Raw genomic sequence first — 21442 nt, 5'->3', positions numbered from 1 at the left:
AGTCACTTATAACCAATGCAGAAAATAGTAATAGCTGCATTAAATTATATCCCACACTGGTTCCATCATTTCCGTCCAGCATTAACATCCATGGCCATTGCTGCTGCTTATTAGAAACACATTAACTGTGATACCCCATTCAGAAAGCCATTAATATTTGCAAAGAATTACTTCAAAGGCATCTTCCTGACAGAGTAGTGCAACTGACCTCATACAAAACCATAGACTTAGACTTCTTCATATAGAAGTTCAGTTGCTTTCACTCTATCAGCCCCAAAATAAGATATGGGAAAATGACAACTTATACCACAGTTTTCTTTCTTTAAATGATCCATTTTAAGTTGCTGGGTAGAAAATAGAGGATCTCTTTGTGAGCTGCTTCTAACATTTTCACTCTGGTCAAATAGTGAAACTAAAACCTCCATACTCATGATACAGTGCCGACAAAGTGGCCCTTCAGTTCAGAGATTATTACTGTTTTTCATTGATCTCTGAAACTATCTCCACTGATAGGGCTTACTAAAGATTAAAAAATAAAATGGAAAGGGAGGAGTCAAGGCTATGCACAAGCTCATTATGTACTTTAATCTTATTGCAGTGGGAACATGAAGGAATCAAAAAGCTTTTGCAACTCTGTTTAACTTGAGCATTGATGAAGGTAGCCTCCTCTGTTTTAATGATTAGAATGCACTTACCCTCTCCTGATTCTGCCATGAAGGCTGCAAATATGGAACTATCCATGAAGAAATAACTTGCATGCTCTCTGCAGTAATACTTGGTAAGTGGTAACCAGTTTCAAGTTTCTTTCTTAATAGAAAAGAAACCTCAGATGTTTTTGTATTGTCATGTGCCTCTTCATTGCTTTTTTTTTTAAAAGAGGGAGGAAGAGGCAGCCTAAATAATGAAAAGTTGCAAGTGAATACAATAGCTCTCAACTTGTCATGCAGTGGCAAGAATTTTACTACTCAAAGGGGTACGTTTACCACATTCTGCTTTCCGATAGTTTGTTTTTTAAAAAAATAAGGTGTAGTAAAATTCTTGCCTTTGCATAGAAATATGATACAAAAGGTGATTATAGACAGTGAATTTATCACACATCTGGATCTGCTGTGTGGTGCCCTCCTTACTATTTGGCAGGATACTGGTGATGAAGCTAAATTGGTCAGATATGCTTACCAACTACAGATGTGGTATAGTTGTCTCTATTCACACACACAAAATGTCAGGGAGAGGCTTATGACTTCCTAGCAAAGATCGCTTCTTCTTTATTGGGGCTAGCCTTCGACTTAGTGAACCAGAACTGATCAGCAAGCAGCCCCCAAATCCTTCAGTGCTCCAAAATATTTATAAGAATGTAAAGAAGAGCCTGCTGGATCCGGACTTTGTCCCATCTAGTCCCGCATCCTGCTATCACAATGGCCAACCAGTTGCCTATCAGCTCGACCTGAGCACAGAAGTGCTCCCTTCCAGAGGTTTCCAGCAGCTGATATTCAGAAGGATAATGCCTCCTCCAACTGCAAAGACAGAGCATAGCTATCATTTATAAGTGTCTGGTATTAAGTGCATTGAAAAATACATGTGTTGTTTCAACTGGCAGTGGAAATAAAGAAGGATGTTATATTCAGACTTTTATTGTTCATGCTGCTTTGTGAATTTATTACTTTTTTTTTCAATTTCCACTTGTGCTCCTGCCAGGAGATAGCTATTAGACAGTAAGCAGCAAGAGTAAAACGTTATCATTTTGTTTCAAACTATAAAATAATTTACATCACATAATTTTACTGTTGTGTGTTTTTTCCCCGTTTTTTTTTTTTGAAACCACAAACATTCCAGCATCACACTGTAGGAATAACAATAGAAAGCATAACCTTTTGCATAGTATTAAATGAACAGAGACAGTAAGTTCTTTATTTACAATTATTGTCTAGATTTAAAAAATTCATAAAAACAGATGAATAAACATATAGGAATAATAACCCCTAGTGGGATGAATTGCCAAATGTACTGCTGTATTTCCCCCCACAAATCTCATGCTTTTAGGTACAGTACGCAGAGAGCAAGCATTTTATGTATTGCAGTGAATTTCAACATATAGACCATTTTGGTTTTTTGATCCATTCTTCCCATCATAGAGAGGCCAAGCAATTAAGAAAGGGAACAAGGTGCAAAGCTTGTAGTTGAAAGGCTGTTATCAGCTCATCTGTTTTCTCCCCCCCCCCCCCCAGTCTGTTTATCATATACATATATATATATATATATATAAAGAGAGAGCATGGTTTCTGCTGACAGAATCCGAAGTTTCCTATGCATCACAGTTAATATATATGTTATATTGTCTTTTTCTTTCTTTTTAAACTATATATGTACAGAATGAAATATTGTTTTCTTTTTAACAGTTTTTCAAGTCTCAAATAGTACCCTACTAGTTATTAAGAATCTGTATTACAATGCGCACACACAGAAAATGAAATGAAAATCAAAAAAGTATCTGATGAAAATCAAGCTTGAAATAAAAGGCAAATCATCAATATTAAGATGTTAGGGGGCAAAATATTCCAGTGCCAACAATTTTGTAGTTTCTTCAGCCCAGAGCTACATGCTTTTCCCTGTAAATAGACTTTATTGTATTTCAAATATAGTACCCCAAGGAGATCATAGAACCTCAGTGTTACACAAAAGTTAGTTGCTGTTATTTACAATCCAGGGATAAACCCTGCCTAACTGTCAGTCAGTTTGATTTTAAGAATAAGCTGGTCAACTGGACTGTCATGCCAGCTTTGAGATTTAAGAAGCAGGTAACACTGTCTGTTGAGAAGAGGGTTGTGTAAGCCTGGGAAGGTTTGCTGTTCAGCCAGACGTTTGGATCAGAGTGAATTATGTAGAGCCAAAAGACATTAAAAGCTTCTTACGAAAGTCCAGAAGCTGGCAATTCAAGGTGGTTAGAACTTTACCTGGCAGAATAGTTCTGATATGCCCTCAAAACATTAGTCATCTGAAACTGTAGTTGGCCAGGAGTCTCATCTTGTCTTGCAATAGTTCTTCTGACTACAGTTGTTCCACCTTTTTAGCCAACTTTAAAACAGCAGGCAATACAACAACATATAAAGTTTTCAAGCTAATTTAAAGGGCTTTCCCCCCAACTCTTCTGGCATAATTGATCATATTAATCAAAATGTCTTTTGCACTGTACAAGTTTATGGAAAAGATCATTTGCTGAAAAGTCTTGAAGCAAACCTTGTATTAAATACAAAAGTCATTTATGAAAAATTTGTGACCCACAAAGTGCTTTGCATTCAAGTGGTTGACATAGCAATTATATAAGCTTTTAAATTACCAGGGCTGTTACCATCTTGAAGAAAAAAGAAATCTCACCCAGAATATTGCAGTTGTTTACAATGGCTTTCAGTGTAGAAAGCACAATACAAGGGGAAAACAACATTAGTGGATTTGCTATAATATACTTTTGTGACTACAGGAAGACAAGCTTGGTTTAAAAATAATCACACAAAGCACATTTCAGTATACACTTCATAAAGTTTCATTCAGGTCTACATAGTGCAGAAAATGATATTATTTTTCTTTTTAAATGTCAAAGCAACAAACCATAGTGGTTCTCATCCAAAATGCCAACAGCCCATATTTTTCAAGAAATAAATGACTAAATTTCTAATGGAATAGAATCCAGCACACAGTATTTCAACATTAGTTTGATCTTCATACAAAGCCAAATATAACTTATTTTTGAACTGATATTCAGAAACTCCACTGAGGTTTACTATAATCTTTAAAAAATATATGTTTAAGAAGCCATTGCAATACACTTAAATAATGAAATGGCCTCATCATTAAGTATTGCATCAAAATAAGGTCAAATAATTCATTAAAAAAGAGAGAGCAAAAAACCTGATCATTTAAATGTGTATTTAAAACAAAGGAAGCCTTTCTGTTTCATCACCCTCTATATAGGATCACAATGCTACATCCAATATATTATATTTTGGCTTCTTTTGTTATTTGCTAGCAATATCTACATTATTTAACAAAAAAAGAAAAACCTATCAGGCAAAAATCTGATCACAGTTGTAATAAAACATCCAGGGTGCCATATTACAGAAATTTTCATTGAATTGAGCGATTTGAATATTATATCGGCAGGAAGTGCTGTCTTAATCCTACAAATAGTTAAGGATATTATCTACAGTTCTGTAAACAAATTACATTCTTTATTTTTAGGACATAAATAAGTTAAAATATAGCAATTTGAGCAGAAAAAGGCAACATGCCAACAAAGAAACTTTATATATACCTATATCTATATCTGTATATAGATATAAATATATATATGGATATATACACATATATAATTATATTATGTATATATTTATATATTTCTATATATAGTCTCATAAATGCTTATTTTAGGTTCCTCTGTCCAACTGGTGCAAATCTACTGTGCAAGTTAAGCTTTGCAACTTCAAAAAAAAATTTAAATTAATCTATACAACTGAGTCCATGCCACACAAGCATTAAAAAAACCCAAAAAAACTCACAGACCAGTGAATTGGATAAATAGCCTCAAAGAAGTCCTCTGCATTTCCTGCTTAAGGAATAAAAAGAAGGAAAGGTTGGAAGTGGGTAGTACATTCATGCAGGAGGGCATTTGTAGCTTTTGTTTGTTTCTGCGGGGGCGGGGGGGCAAGAGGGGAATATGTAAATCAGCCATATGTAAATCCCCCAAAACCATCATGATCAGTGGTTCGTTCTGTCCCCCCCTCTCTCAAAGTGATCAGGAGTTCAAACAGCTTCTCAGCCAGCATTGTTTATACATATCTCTCTATGTATATATTTATATTAATATTTTTGCAGTGACATTTTCAGCTAAAGTGATGTCTCCAGGCTATGGATCGGGCTTCCTGGACTAGAAGAGGTAGCTGATTTACTTGTATCAGTTGTAAGGTTTATTCCACTGTCGATAGCACTATTGTTCTTGTTCAGTGAAGACGGTGGACTTGGGTTTTGCTTGAGTGCAGGGTCTTCTTCTAGTTCTGTGTCGTCAATGAGAGGGATATGGGGCTGGGAATCTTCTATCCTAAATTCAGGATGAGTCATAAAGTTGTGAATGGAGGTTCTAGATTCTGGTTTTTCTAACCCTTCATAGAGAGAGCTACGGAATGCCTTCACGACGCGGATCTGAGAGGAGGGAAAAAGATAGAAAAGATGTCAGTGGTAACTGCTTTTTCAAAACATCTCATTATGATTTACATTTTTTTGTTTTGGTGAAAAAAATGTGGCATATGGTTAGGGCAGAGCAGGCAGCTGTAGTCCATAGTCTCTGGATGCTAAATGCATAAACAAGTGGCTCAGTTTTGTGCATTTTAGGTGTCTGAATCAACTGCAATGTTAAAACCATATGAGATTAAAGCCATCAGAACTGTTCCCAGAACTGATGGGAAGCATTGGTTAAAGAAAGCAAACATCCACTCATGTGATATTTCCCTAGTAAAAGACAAGCCATGTTAATTCAAATGCAAATGTAGAACCATGCATGTTGATAGTTTGCAGTGAATAACTAAGAAAGCTTTTAATTTATTCTTTAAAAAGTTTCATTTATATAGACACACACACAAAAAACCCAACACAAAACAAATTGTATGTCTCAAACGAGAAAGCACAAAACATAGACACAGTTGGATGGATGGATAGGTATGAGAGACAAACATAGGAGCCAAATGTAAGAACAGAGCATAGGTTTTTGAAAAAAGCAAGATCTAAATGAAGCAGCCAAAAGCACACACACACACATACGCACACACACAAAGCCAAGCAGACAAAATACTTAGGCAAAAACATGCTATATAGGAAAAAGTCACAGTAATCACATAAACACAGCTAATTGGCACACAACAACTACACTTGGAAGCCTGGATAATGTGAACATGTAATTGTTGATACAACTTTTATTTTTTCTTCATGCATATGTGAGGTAAACACTCGAGTATAGACCCACTGTTCTAGCCATTTGATTTTAAAATAACTTATTAATAAACAATTAAGACTAGAAAATTATATAGTGATTATTGGGTTTCATATAATTGAATTACAAAAGTCTGATTCCTTCATTTTCTGTGTCTCACTTATGAACATCATTCATAAAGTTAAGTGCATAAGGTGGTACATTTTTATGCCTCATCTGCAGTACTTGATGTCCATTTAGTTATGTCAAGATATTTTCTTGCCTTTCCATCACTAAGCCATAAGAACATGGGAAAGCCAGGTACTTAATTGAAGTAATGTTTGGATGGCCCACCAATTAATTCTGCCTGCACTGAGCTGCAGGAGCAGCAGAATGCCTTGCTAAGTCAGCAAAGGACAAATAGTTCTCCGTGACCAGAAACAGGAGAGCATTCTAGATTCCTTCCAGAAGTGGCTTGCCTGGTGGGCTCTTGCCACAGCAGAGGCTTCTACTATGTTATTAGTGAGAAAAGACAGGATTTCTTGAAGGAAAGAATTAGCAAGGAAAAAACAGAATGGCAAGTATGTGAATTGTTGGGAAATGTATTATGACTATAAATGAATTCTAGAGTTGTTGAGCTTTTTATTTTTCTCCTAATTATGAGTGAGGTATTAATGCTAGTCTGAATGAGGTACTAATGGCAAATGCATTGAGCAAGGGATGCTCACCTGAAAATGGGTGAAGAATTTTAAATCTCTGGGGCCTTTTAGAAATGTTTGAGTCTTTTATTTGTTTTCTGACATTTGCACCCCACCTTTCTTACATCATGAGAAAACAATCTGGCACACACAAACCACCTTAGCTTTTGCAAAGCGGTAGTCTCATGTACCTTCTGACTACAGATTACACATATCCAACATGGCGCATGCTTGGTTCTGAACTACTTTTATTATTCTTTGTGCTGGAGGTCTTGTGTCTTTAAATTGCATTTTATCATTCTACACTGTAAGCTGTCAATGTCATAGAGGGGAATTATATTACTATAGTAAATAAATAATGTGTGCCAGTTATGGTCCACAACAGATAGAAATGCTCAATTGACAATACTGTGAGAACTTGCCCACCATTGTTGCTGCTGCTTCAAGAGCACCACTGAATACCCCAGGTAGGGAGGCTTCAGCAGCAGGAGGGCAGTGGAAGGCGGGGGGGATTACCTTTCCCTTTTGCCTCAGGTGGCAAAATGAGATGCACAACCCCTGTGGGTAGGAAGCTGATTTCCAGCTCTGACTAGTTCACCAGCTCAGCCATTCCAGAATAGTGATAGTAAGGCAACAATGATTCACTCTCTGGAACCTTCCCATTTAGAATCTTACATTATGGACTGTGACATGATATTCTGATATTTTATCTTTGCATGTGTCACCTACCTGGGGGTTTGCAACAAGGAGTTGGGTATACAATTTAAAAATAAATAAAAATACAGGATTGGGTCAAGCATATGCATATATCTTGCATATATAGTGTTTTCTAACTGGAGAGCCCCTGTGAGTCAGGGTAGACAATACTGAACTAACTGGAGCAGGGGTTGGCAACCTAAGGCCCATCGGCCACAAGTAGCCCACGGGGGTCGTTTAAATGGACCATGAGCCGCCTCCAAACTGAGCTGCCCGCTTGGTGAGTCCCCGTGCACTGTGCTAAACCAGCACAGCGTGGCGCAGGCACTCGTTTTGTGGCTCCAGAAATCGCGACGACACACTGAAAATCGTGTCTGCGCAGATGCCGGAAATCACATCTGTGCATACACAGATGCTGGAAATCACGAGCATGTGTGTTCATACCCGCTCGCAATCCGGCCCATGGAGGGAATCTCTGCTGGTGTGAACCGGCCCAGGCAAGGTAAACCTTGCCGACCCCTGAACTAGAGCAATCGCATGACTTTCTTATAAGACTATTTCGTATGTAGCCATTTACCAAAGCAGTCCTTCTCCTCAGAAGTAATATGCACTGTCTAAATATGCACTATGATCAACAATCTCTTCAAGTAGAATATACTTATAGGCATCAGCATGAACCTAGCCTGTTTCCGAATAATTTGGGATTCTGACCTGAGAACTTTTAAAAGAAGGACACATTAGGAAAAATATTTTATGTGCTAGTGCCATACTTCTAAACTCCTTTGTGAGCTGGGTGGGATGGGGGTGGGGAGGTTTAGTGAATCTGCAGGAGTCCTTCTAAGGAAGGGTAACTCACAAAATTCTGTTGCATTCTGTTGATCATTGGCCATGCTGGCTGGGGCTTATGGTAGTTGGAAACTAACAATATCTGGAGGGTCACTTTATAATTAGGGTCTCCTGAAGTTACATTAAAAGGAAGAAAATGCTATATAGTTTAATTAGATCACTAAACTAAGAGTTGTGAGGATTAAAGATGTAGCCTTTTGGGCTATTTCCTTATATAGGCAGTTTTTAATGACCCTCATATAAGATTGTCTGTGTGCTTGCTTTCCATTTACATGTGGGGACATACCAGAAATAGATATCAACTACATGGTGATCATGTAATGGACAGTGTTCATGAAACGGACAATGTCAAGAGGATGATAAACGATGATGTACAGCTCTCTTTTCTCACAGGAATGGAGACAACAGGAAAAAATGGACTGCTCTTAACACGGGATTACGGGTGGGGTTAAGGACAACACTTCAGGACATTTTGACATGGCTTTTAAGTTTCCACTTCTTTCTTCTCTGCTGCTGTAATAAAAGGTGCTTCAATTTTGCCCCACACTGAAAGTGAGACATAGATATTTGCATCCAGCAAAGAAAAGATAAATACAATTTTTAGATACTGCAGATTTTTACCTTCACTGAAGAACAAAACACCACCCTGATAGAATATCACTCCTAAGTACAATGCCATTTAAATATGCAGGACCAGTTTTCAGATGTACTACAGTAGGTAGCATATGAGCTTATACTCGAATGTTTACCTGGCGTCATATAAGCCAAGTATCTTGAGTTTTGTTCACATTCATTGTCAGGCTCAAGGTTAAAGACTCACAACCTCTTTTTATTTCACTCTCTCCTGCTGAACCCTTTTGTCCAGTGATCTCTAGCCCTCTGGGAAAACAAACACATTTAATATTCAGAAAGTAGAGAGTTGGGCACTACAAAAGCAAATATTGCAATTTTATTGAAAGGACAGTAAGGCGGTTAGTTTATAAATGTAAACATGAAGTCCGTTTTGCCAAGAGATGCCAACTCTTAGGTTTAACTGCTTCTATTTTTAGTTAAGGATGTGGTTGTGCAAAGGCAAGCCTTATGTTGACTTAACTGTAGTCAGACTTCCCTTCATTTTGAAATACGTTCAGAGCACTGAAAATATTCAGGGCCATTTCACCCTCAATGGCACATCAGCAAGAGGACTTTGAGAGTACATTAATGTACATGGGGTGTTTTCATGAACTGGCATCACTATGCAGGTGCTGTGTTTAAAGCTATAGCAACATTTTCAAGCCAATACACCACAGCAATGGCATGAGCATTATATGGAAGTAGTAGTTCAGACAAGTGCCATTTGTATAGAAAAATAATCCTTCTACTCTCAACATATTTCAAAAAGAATGAAAAAACAATGCAGAATACATAAGCATTGTTTGCTAGCAACTTCATGGGAAACAATGAATTGTACATTACTTAGTTATCGGATGGGGTCCATTCACAGACTCACTAACCCAGTGCTTTTTTTTTTTACATGCAGTGGGGATCCTAAGATGTTGCACACTCACACCCACAGAATGTGGCATTGCTTGGTGTGGTAAAGGACTCCTGGACAGTTAAGTCTAGTCAAAATCAGCTATGGGGTGTGGCGCTCAACTCCGCTTTCAGGCTAAGGGGGCTGGTGTTTATCCGCAGACAGCTTTTCGGGTCATGTGGCTAGCATGTCTAAACCGCTTCTGGCATAATGGGACACTGTGACAGAAGCCAGAACACACGGTTTGTGTAAATGTACATCAATAGCATCTATGCTCAATTCTTAAACCCCTTTCCTCCCTCCTAAAATAAAAAAGTGGGGGAGGAAAATGATACTGGGATGAGAGATACAAATTGTAGAGGGTCTGTGGGTCAGTGTCCCATAGTGTTAACGTCTTCTTTTTAATGCTAGAAGACTTAACAAGAGAAATAAAAGCTCTCTCCTTTTTCTCCATGGCTGAAGATTGTTTTTAAAACAAAAATAAAAAATAAAAAACCCTGCATCTTAGCTAATGGAGTTCAAAATTAGCAGTATATTTGAAGCCTATCCAACCCCAAAAAGCAACATCATTGCAATGTTCAGTTTATAGTATCACACATCGGTATGGCTTTGCACAACCAACAACCTAACCAAAATATTTTACAGGAATGTGACTCCAAATCTAGTTTTGAAAATGTAGCATTATAATATATATAGTGATACCTCTTAGCTAAAATTTTAAAACTAAAGCAGCAGCATGTTATCTTTTAATAAGTTAGAACAGAAGGATAAAGGAGATTAAATGACAGGTGGAAGAAAAATGTGCAATTTTTACATGCTCCGAGGCTGCAAGTAGAGTTAGCTTCCAATGCCAGCTACAGCAGGAGTATCAATTGCAATGGCATTAGCATGGAAGGATGGCATATGCAGTTCTTTGGGTTTTATATCCTATATACTGGTTCCTGCCTGCTTTTTAAAGTTACTGGAACAAATGACCAGCTAGTTGCATAGAAAGGATTGCTGAAATTCAACTGCAGCAGCCCACTTGCCTGACAGACTTCTAGTCACACAAACGGGACTTATCCTTTCTCTCTTTCTTGCAGACCCCACCTCCCCAGAGAAGAATGGGGCTGGGGCTGCAGAAAAGCAGAGAAAGGAAAAGTGAAGCTGCACATGGTGGTGTGAATTTGGGTCTTGCCCAATATTTTTTAGTGCAATCTGGTTTAAAAAAAGTCAAAGGCTCTAAAATGCATGCATAACTATTTCATTTTTGCCTCAAAACTCTTTATAAATGTTTAAGTGGTTTAAACAGCCTTTTAAAAATGTAGTTAAATGCAATTGCAGGAAAAATAGTAACCATGGGATAACAACTTTCATGTGACTTTGCATGCAAATTTTATACTTGTTCAGCTACCACAGATAATGTGAAAGCAACAGCTAGCAAGGGAAGCAATCCTATTGTAACTCAAGTAGTTTTGTTAAAGGAACATATTTACCAAATTAATATTATCAGTGGTTGCCCACTTGTGGCAACTCTCCCAGAGAGGAACACCCTGTATAGGAAAGTTTTTTAATGTGCAATGTTTTCTTATGCTTTTATATATGTTGGAAGTCACCCAGAATGACTGGGGCAACCCAGTCAGATAGGCCGGGTACAAATGATAAAATTACTATTATCTTTCTATATATTTTAGGTACCAGGCAAATACTTTTCTCTTTACCTGTTCTTTTGGCTTAATTTGAAATGTGGCATTGTGGCTTTCTTTAGTGGGGCGAGAATTGTAAGTTCTGCCTGTGTAGCTGTGCTTTTAGGTTTTTAATTGCTTTTAATGTATGTTGCTGAAAGTCTCTGACAGGATAAAGGTAGGTCATAAATATATAATAAAATAATAATAACAGATTTAAATAAAATAATAATAATAATGCTGTAATGGGTTTGAAGTGTTTAATTTGTGTTTATGTGTAAAGGCTGTATCAGACCTTGAAAATGTGATCAAGATCCATGTGTATTGGATTGTGTGTGTGAACCCACTTCTGAAACCAGTGTTACATGCCACCCCAATCTCTGCTGAGTGGCAGCAAGATTCCAGGGCCCCCTGGGGGGGTGACTCAGGACCGTGTTTCCGTTGGGAATTCAGACACAGCAGAGGCTGTTGTGTTTTAAGATATATGGTTTATTTTACACATATATACAACATTTAGCCTTCAATGGAGGGGTGCACAGCAGCAGCACTTCAAAATGCCACCTTAGCCTTACGGCAGACTCACCAGCCTCCTTTTTGATCTGCAGGCTATCTTGGTCTCCAGGGCACATGCAAGCATAGTTCCTTTGGGCTTCCTTGTACTATCTTTTTAATGGTGTATGTTTTATTGTGTTTTTAATATTTTGTTGGGAGCCGCCCAGAGTGACTGGGGCAACCCAGTCAGATGGGCAGAATAGAAATAATGAATTTATTTATTTATTTATTTATTTATTTATATTATTATTATTATTATTATTATTATTATTATTATTATTATTATTTCTACTAATTTATTTGCCATCTTACTCATTCACAGTCTAATGGCTAGAACTTTTGATGCGCTGAAGTACTAATGGTTAATTCTCCCAGGCTCACCTAACAAAGGAGTTTGTTTGACTTCATCAACACTAGTTGATTGACTAGGATTAAAGGCTGGTATACACTTAGGATGTTTACCTAGGTTAATTAACTCTTCAAATGCTAATTGCTGGTGCTCAGAAATAGGTCCACGCACACATCTTTCAATACACATGAATCTTGATTACATTCTCAAGGTCTGATAGAAAGTCTTTACACATAAAAACTAATTAAACCCCTCAAACCCCTCACATTACTCGGTTATAATACACACTGAGACTGTTTTATAACACATCCCAGTTATAACAAACAAGTTCTAATTAAATCCTAATATTTACTAAACCTAAACATTTAACATCTATTATGTTACTCTTCATTGATGGAATACATTTAGGGATGGTGCACACATAGGAAATTCTTTACATCTTAATTTGGTTGTTGATTGTTAATTCCTTTTTTTTTTACAGGCTATAACGTTTGCTATTTATTTGAATAGGATTGTATCCAAAGATGGAAGCCTCTTTGATCTAACAATAGCTTTCATCCTCAGAAAGGAGAATTAAGTGTTCACCCTCCTCCCTGAAGTTCCCATCACCCATAAAAATTTTCCCAGGGAGTTTGGGGAACTTTGGAACAGTGTCGTTGTTTGAGGGGGGGGGTGTTGCAGGGCCGGGTGGCAAAAATAGTCTCCTTCCCTGTTCCACTGATAAGAGCCTCCACTGGACCAAAGAGTCTTCCGTCAGTGGAGGCACAACACTGGATACAACCGGAAGTATACTAGGCATTCAATAGTGAACTGCATAGATAACAGTATTAAAGAAATGGGCGTGATAATAGATTTAATAGAACAATTTACTATCTCAGAGCATGTGTGAGAAGAATCCTGCTTTATGTGTTTTCAAATGTTGTCCTACTACATAAAATCTAGTCCAATATTTTATAAAGCGAAGCAGCCTTGGAAAGATGAGGCAACAGGAGATGTAGTTTACAATCTAAGAAGAAATGTGAACATGTGAACTGTTCAGAGGAGATTTATCATATAGAGATATTTTCATAAAAGAAGAAATTGGTATTCATTCCATAGGAGGTAGCTTTATAGAGGCACACCCTATTTCTGAAAATGGAGACCTGTAAGGAAGAGTGCCACTGTGGTGTGCCAATATTTCAACTATATGACTTATTCTGGAATATAAGAGGTGGGAAAGGGACATAATCTTGAATGGCCCAGTCTTGAATGACTGCTAGATAAGTTGGCATCTCTGTAATCAGATGCATTAAGAATACACACTCACGCCCAGCCGCCGCAGCAGTTGTGCTGGTAGGAGAGGAAAGAGCATTGGATAACGAAACGTGGCTAGGGCTAGAAATATTGGTTACATCCTGGTTCTGGCTTGTGACGGAGGATTGTCTCCTGAGAGCCCCCTGAAAGGAAGTGCCACTCTTGAAAGTATTGACTACTTCGATCTGTAATGGAGGAAAGAATGAGACAAGTTGCTTGACGAACGGACAGAGCTTTGCAACCCACAGGAACAATATTTTCTAGTCAAGTTCAGCTGCTCATACAAATAGTGCTTCCATTTTCAAGGTCAGAATAAAATAAGCCCCTTTTAAAATTTAGAATAGACAGGCAGGTTCTGTACAGCACAACTGACAGTTTGCCAACTCATTTCAAGGAAGTTAGAAGAAAAACTGTTATGTATACATTTGTGTTACTATTGAGCTTTAATAATAAATTAATTTCTGACGTTACTATGGAATTCATCTGCAGATAGTCATTACCCTTTTATCTACCAGTATTACCATGTAGATTTTCTTCAAAAAGTAGGACAGGGAAGAAATTCAGACACATCCAATCTCATTTAAAAAATAAATTCTACCTATGCATGTCTATTCAGAGAAAAGCACCATTCAGTTCAATTGAGCTTAGTCCCTGATAAGTGTGTATAGGATTGTAGCCTGAAATAATAGTACTGAATAATAAATGCCATATGAACCACTTTTCTGACCATTTTGGATTCATAATAGTCAAAAGGTAAACCTAGGACTTCATATGTACTTGAACCTCATTAAAATTACCTCATTCTTTTTTCATCATTCACCAACAATGATTCTGATTATGAAAGTTGCACAGTGAAATAGCTTTCCATTTACAAATAATTTACTCATTCATTGTATTGGGTACACCTGTACATTTTGGAGCCAAGTAGAAGATTCAAATTGCATCCACCCAGGTTGAAAATATCATTTTTTACCCAGGATCTTTCTTCTGAGGCACCTGCCACACAGGACCTAATGGCAGGGCAGAGTATGAACCAGGAAGTCTCTTGTTTTCATATCACCTCTGCCCTGAACACACTGAGTACGTTACTCAAGCCATTCCTTCCCAGCCTCGATTGCTCCATGGAGGATAACACTGACTTACCTGAAAGGTCTGTTGTAAAGATTACAACCAGATAAATAACACATTAAGCACTTTGAACATTTGAAAGTGCTATACAAATGTTAGGTGGTATTATACTGCTACACATTATGTTGCTAGGAAAACAAATATGGATATTAGATGTATTAGATATGAAAGCAAAGCTCGACAGGCCAAGTTAGGCTTCAAGAGTTCATAATGCAAACGTTGCCAAAAAAAGTAATAATCCTTGACATACTCTTCTGTTTAAATTAAAATACTTAGGGATGCTATTACACAATTATATTGAAGAGGCTGCAGGGGGGCGGAGAGGAAATCCACTCCCTGCAGAAGACCCCTGGGTCAAGAAACAGGCTCCTCACCACAAGCAATTTTTGCCCCACAACCTTTAAACAGGCTATGCAGGGGATCTGCTGACTACTGAAAATGATCCTCTTACTCCAAGCCCACCCCATAATAGCTTTTTCCTCCTGGGAGGCCAGTTTAACCTCAACATCTTCTCACAGTCTGGAGAGAACTGTCCTGGCCGTATGAAGCGGTCATTTGACAGCCAGAGATCCGGGATTCTAAGACCCATCCAAACTCAGAATGTACTGAAACCAAGCAGAATCATTTCCTGATTTTAGGGGAAATGGCTTAGCTTATTTCTGAATCATTATAACACAAGCCATGAGTAGGTCACCCATCTCTAGCTGATAAATTTCTTCTCATAAATATTCTGTCACATACATTTTGGCAAATATACAATTACACACACACACTTGTGATTGCCATTAAGGGTTATGGTAGTGAAGTGGAGAATCCACTCTGCCTACTGCAAAAACATCTGTAATATAACGGAAAGCACAATACTGGTGTTTTTAGACTAGGTGTTACATCAGAACACCTTAGGATGAATATGTTTACATACGTCTCAGTAAGACACAAATGGATCACAAAATACTGATCAAGGTATCACAAAGATACCCAGTATTAGTACGAATGTCACATTTGATGGGGCTGAAACATCCTTCTTTTGCACACCTGCTCAAAGCTATGTTTCTTCATCTTTGGGCTCATAGGAAATGTTAGGCTCATGGGATCAGGGCAAACAGAGCCTTGCTTTCAGAAGACTGTGCAGAGCTGTCTTTGCCCCAATCCTCTTATTGAACATTCAAGGTATGATGTTCACCTATGTGAGCACCTTACTTGGGACATTTGTGATCGTCACTAAGAAGCAGTTAAGGAGATCCACATGTAGCAGAATGCATATTTGTGTGCATTACTTGCTGGAACAAAAACCACATTCGTTTAATGTGCATTAAAATGCACATAAGAACATCAAAGCTATCTACTAAAATTGGATTCCTCCTCATCCACATTCTGGAGCAACATAAATAAGTTTTAAAGCACAAGTAGAGTGGGGATGGAATTTATGTACTGTGTCTGGACACGGATATATCCTTTAAGGCATGCCCAGTACAAACTTCTATTCTTTCAACAGTAAATATCCATTCCCACGCCACAAACCTACTGCTTTATCCTAATCTTCTTTAAAATCTCCCTTCCATTTCAAAAGAACTTTGCCATTCAGCATTTAAGTTTCTGTTCAAGAAACATAAGTCAAAGCTCCTTTGGACATGTAGCTATGTGAATTCATCCCAATATTTACTTATTAATAGGGCAGGTTGTCACATGATCTGGCACATGGTTCTGGAGAAGCCATGCTGTATTTCATTTGGTAGACCATCATGAACTGTTATATACTGGGCATAACAATTCTATCTGGTCAAGGAAGGGACAACTGAAAGTGAATGAACCACAAATCCAAAGCCTTGATAGAGTCACACCAGCAAGCATACAGCGCTGCTTAACATTTTTTAAATTGCATGTTTTGAGTCTTTGAAAGTCACTTTGAGACCCAGATCAGGTGAAATGTGGAGTATGTATATTTAAAATAAGTAAATAATGAAAAATTGGAGGATTCCCTGTAATATGCCTCGTCTTCCCTGACACTTTGAATCCTGAAATGGTCTTCTCTTGGACACCAGGAACCCTGAGAAATGTAGCTAGTAATCTACAATGGCTTAGTCTTTAATACGGATGCCTGGTGTCCTGAACTAATGCCATTAGCGTGGAGCTACCTTGGGATGTGAAGGTATTAAACATTGTTAATTGACCTATTGATTGATAAGATTTAGGCTTACTTTTTGATGTGTTATCTTGGAGTAATAGTGTATCTTTTATTATGTGCTAGAGTTTCTTTGTACCATTATGGTATTAGGCTGTTTTCTGTGAACTGCTTTGAGCACAAATGTATTTTTGGAAAATGCAGTATATATACAAACTTACTATAGCTTTGGACCCAGATTCTTCACTACCTAACAGGCCACAGTGTCTCTTTGGCACATTTGCCAAAGGCTCATAAATTGCTGAACAGCATTCAATAAGAATCTATTTTGACTACAATAAATTGCATTCTTAATATTAAGGGGTACTTACTGACTTGACTAAATTAATCCTTTTAAGTAGAATTGAATACAAATTCTGGCTTGAAATATTCTAATGCAATCTGAAGCACATTGCAACAGGGAGAATTCAGCAAGCTTTCTAGAGTCCCTGTTAAGAGACTATCATGTATGTGCCATTGTGAAAATCTAGTCAATCAATTTTACATGCTCTTCAATCATATTATAAAAGAGATCTGTACTAAGACTAAAAACCAAACCAAAACAAATTTCAAGTAAATATGGAAAGATCAGTATTTACTGTCCATAACAGCACTAGGATTTCACACATGTATTTGTACCTAAACATCCCAATTTGCTGAATAATTAGTGGGAAACATCTGTTAGAAAGCCTAACAATGGGTATTCTGAAGGCAGAACAAGTTTAACGTTTGCCTTCTGTGTGAAAGCGGTAGAGATAATATAAAAAGGTATCACCTGTTCTGTGTTGAAGAAGAAAGAACTAAAGTCAAACTAGGAAACATTTTAAAGGAAACTGGATATTATATTCATTTATATTATAGTAGTAACCTGGATGAGTAGAATTTTGCTAAAAGCCCTTGTACCTCTTCAAAAGAGAAAACTTAATTTTCCCCTCCCCTTCAGCTATTGCACTAAATTCTTAAAATGCCATTCAAGACTACTTTGGTGATGAAAGTTGCAGTTTATTACTCTAATATGGCAACTTGATAAATCAATCTTGCCAAATAGGCAAGAAAATTGAGTAATCTGAAGTTTTTTTCCTCCTGTCTCTTAGTTTGTGCCTTAAAATTACTAATTTGTTCCATATGTAGATACAGAAAAAGCTGGTAGAAAAGGCTGATTCTGATGCAACATGGAGCTATGGTTCCTCACTATATGAGCCTTGGGTTTTGTGTGTTCCTCCTTTACTTCTTTTGTGTGCCAGAGGCAAAGACTGAGAGCCTCCACTTTTACTTTTAAACTAAAAGCAGTTCTATCCAAATTTGAGCAGCTATGCTTTGTAAGGACAACCCAGAATCAAACCTTGTCTTGTTCTCACTAGCCATCATTTAAACAAATCAGTTTTCTAAGCCTGATATGAAGAGCACACAACCAGAGGCACTCAAGTAAAGTGTTATTTCACATTGCAGGAAAACATGGTTTCTCACTACATCTGAACTCAGTCATGATCTAATCTCTTAGCTAACAATATTGTTATTCAAATTGGAATATAACAGACTGCTGTTTACAAAGTTTAAACAGATGAACAAATAAAATCCAAGCGCAGACTTTAGCTTTAACCCACATCTCCTGTTTTTGTCTCCTCCTATTCAAAGTGTGTGTGTGTGTGTGTGTGTGTGTGTGCATGAGAGAGAGAGAGAGAGAGAGAGAGAGAGAGAGAGAGAATGAGAATTTCCTGGGAATGTGTTGAGATAAGGTGGTGGTGTTGTCATTTCAGTTCCTGTAATGCAAGACAGGAGGGGGGAAAGGGTCTCAATATTGACGTGCAGGACTCCTTTATTGTCTCTCCTGTAAGAGGGAGAGAACAGAGACTCCACCTTGATGTAAACCAGAGGGTTGGGGGTTTACCTCTTCAAGTTCCATCTTCCCCCACAGAGGGGGGGCGGTTGGGGAATATGTGGCCAGTTGATACACAACTGTGAAAAAATCAAAGAGCTGGAAAAGGTGCTCCAATCACCCTCCCCATATTTCCAGAAGTGTATAATGCACTGGAGGATTTCTATCATTCCGCCATTCACGAGGAAGCTTATCAACCTAATCTTCACAGAAATCCTTTGTTTGATTATTTCCTGTAAAATGCAGTAGAGGTGTACTAATTCATTTGGGTGTTCTGCTTATCTGAACTGGGGCATCTGGATGCACCAGCCTGAGAGTAACTGCCCAGCAGTAATTCTTTTACTAATCTGAACTTCCCAAACATCATGGGAACTCTCCAGTGGATATATTGGAGCCGCTTGCAAAACTCTTTCTGAGTTAATGGCTTGTTGATGTCACATGAGCACATGATGGAGGCATGGAGCAGGGCAGTCACAGACTCCAACTTGCAGGGAACGTACCAGCAAAGCCTTTCACAACACATCTACTTCTAAGCAGAAAGGAAAGTGAACAGTGTTGGTTAGCAAGAAAACATCATTATTGTTTATTTTGGTTTAAACAGTAAACAACAAGAATTTTCCATGGATCATGAAGATAAAAGTATATAGAACTAAAGGATATTTCTCAATCTAAAAGAGGAACTAAGAGCAGTATTTGCTCTTTGTTGTTTACACTCACCACAACCAGAAAGACATCCTGACAGAAATGTCAACAGACAATACTCCTCCTACAGCCATCAGGAAGAAAATAATTCACATTTAGAGGATTACTTAGGGCTGATAATAGCCCCCCACTTGGGCATATAATTAAATATTTTTCTCTCTCTCGGAGAGTAATCCCAAATCACTACTCTAACCCAAGTGAGCAGATCTTCATTTAATTATTTACACAGTGAAAAATGTAAATTATCCAGCTCTGTGGTCTACTCCCATTCACCCAATCCCACCGCTTCCTTTTCCATTCTTTTTTATTTCTTTACAAAAATCAAAAGGGATAATAGAAATTTTTCTCTTGCACTAAAAACATTCACAGCCCCCCTAAAAATACATCATTTTCTGCTTTAGAAAATTAACTAGCATTTGCTTGAATAGAACCACATTGCTTTAAAAATCTGATTGTAAAAATAAACCTTCCAAGATGGATTAATTTTACCCCCGAAGTGCCTTGATCTTACAAAGCAGTATTTTCATTTTCTTCTACTCCATTGCATTATAGGGAGCACATCTTTTCAAAGCTTTGACTAAAATAGTCCTTCCAGAAACTGACTATTTTTAGTACTACCTTCACACTTTACTGCAGTGACAAACACCCCTATTCAGAGAGCAGAAAAAAGAAACCCACATGATTTAAACATTTTTAGTAAACAAATTTTGTTGCAAATTTTAATAAATCTGCTTCCATCTTTTTCTTCTACTGACTTGGATATATTTATCATGCATAGCTTTTTCCTCATATTATAGTAAAACAATTAATTTTTTTTTTACAAGCAGAAAAAGGAAGAATCCTGGTGCCATTCCCAACTCCTCTAATTAAAATAAATGCAGTAATACAACATATGGAAAAACTTTTTTTAGCTTCTAGCTCTCAAGGTTTTGCTGACAAGATAAAGAACAAGGTTAACCCTATTTCAAGTTTATCACAGACATGTGTTTGTGTGTGTGTGTGTAAGGTAAAGGGACCCCAGACCATTAGGTCCCATTGTGGCTGACCCTGGGGTTGCAGTGCTCATCTCGCTTTATTGGCCGAGGAAGCCAGCATACAGCATCCGGGTCATGTGGCCAGCATGACTAAGCCACTTCTGGCGAACCAGAGCAGTGCAAGGAAACGCTGTTTACCTTCCCGCCGGAGCGGTACCTATTTATCTACTTGCACTTTGACGTGCTTTTGAACTGCTAGTTTAGCAGGAGCTGGGACCGACCAATAGGAGCTCACCCCATCATGGGGATTCGAACCGCTAACCTTCTAATCGGCAAGCCCTAGGCTCTGTGGTTTAGACCACAGCGACACCCGCATCCCCTATATATATATGTATATATATATTCAAATATCAATTTTTGATGGTGCAAAACAAAGGATTCATTAGCTTCAAAAAGACTCATGCAAAACTCCTGGGAAACAATACAATATTATCCTTTTTTATGAATGAATAGAGTAACAGAAATAGTGCAGCACAGAAATGTTTGATGTACCACAGTAGCTTCCAGCTGTAATGCAAAGTTACAGAGCTAAGTATGCTGTTTATCATAGAATCATAGAGTTGGAAGAGACCACAAGGGCCATCGGAGTCCAACCCCCTGCCAAGCAGGAAACACCATCAGAGCACTCCTGACATATGGTTGTCAAGCCTCTGCTTAAAGACCTCCAAAGAAGGAGACTCCACCACACTCCTTGGCAGCAAATTCCACTGTCGAACAGCTCTTACTGTCAGGAAGTTCTTCCTAATGTTTAGGTGGAATCTTCTTTCTAAATATATTGCAAGCTTTCTAAATATATCTTTCTAAATATATTGCAAGCTTGCATATATTTCTTTCAGATTTTGCTAGTTTACTTGTATATGACTTGTAGGTTAAGGAAACGTTCTTTCTGTGCTTTATACTTTCTATTCTCTTTCCAAGCCCAGCGACACTGGTGAAGGGGGACTGCTGCCCACACCTGAAGAGTATAGGGGCCACTA

The 21442-nt window shown here is 37.9% G+C and overlaps 1 protein-coding gene and 1 long non-coding RNA gene across 24 annotated transcripts in view; one reads left to right on the top strand and one right to left on the bottom strand.

Annotated features, from left to right (window-relative positions):
- LOC310838933 overlaps positions 1-2652 on the top strand; it is a 30501-nt gene extending 27849 nt beyond the window's left edge. For both annotated transcript variants that reach the window (XR_014561228.1, XR_014561229.1), the window contains exon 3: positions 599-2652. This is a non-coding gene — a long non-coding RNA (uncharacterized lncRNA). The remainder of the gene's footprint in view (positions 1-598) is intronic.
- ATP2B2 (ATPase plasma membrane Ca2+ transporting 2) overlaps positions 2020-21442 on the bottom strand; it is a 372922-nt gene continuing 353499 nt past the window's right edge. For 15 of the 22 annotated variants that reach the window (XM_083726721.1, XM_083726724.1, XM_083726740.1 and 12 more), the window contains one exon: positions 2020-5190. In XM_083726721.1, the coding sequence (XP_083582847.1) occupies positions 4879-5190 (312 nt within the window). In that variant the 3' untranslated portion in view covers positions 2020-4878. Of the gene's footprint in view, positions 5191-8942; positions 9073-13577; positions 13750-19446; positions 19496-21442 lie in introns of all 22 variants that reach the window. The other 7 variants (XM_083726726.1, XM_083726732.1, XM_083726733.1 and 4 more) reach the window with 5 other exon arrangements.

This window comes from Podarcis gaigeae (assembly GCF_964106915.1).
Source record: "Podarcis gaigeae genome assembly, chromosome: 2".
In the NCBI taxonomy this organism is placed as follows: Eukaryota; Metazoa; Chordata; class Lepidosauria; order Squamata; family Lacertidae; genus Podarcis; species Podarcis gaigeae.
The sequence above is the reverse complement of the archived record's forward strand: the minus strand, read 5'-3'. Positions and strand labels throughout refer to the sequence as shown.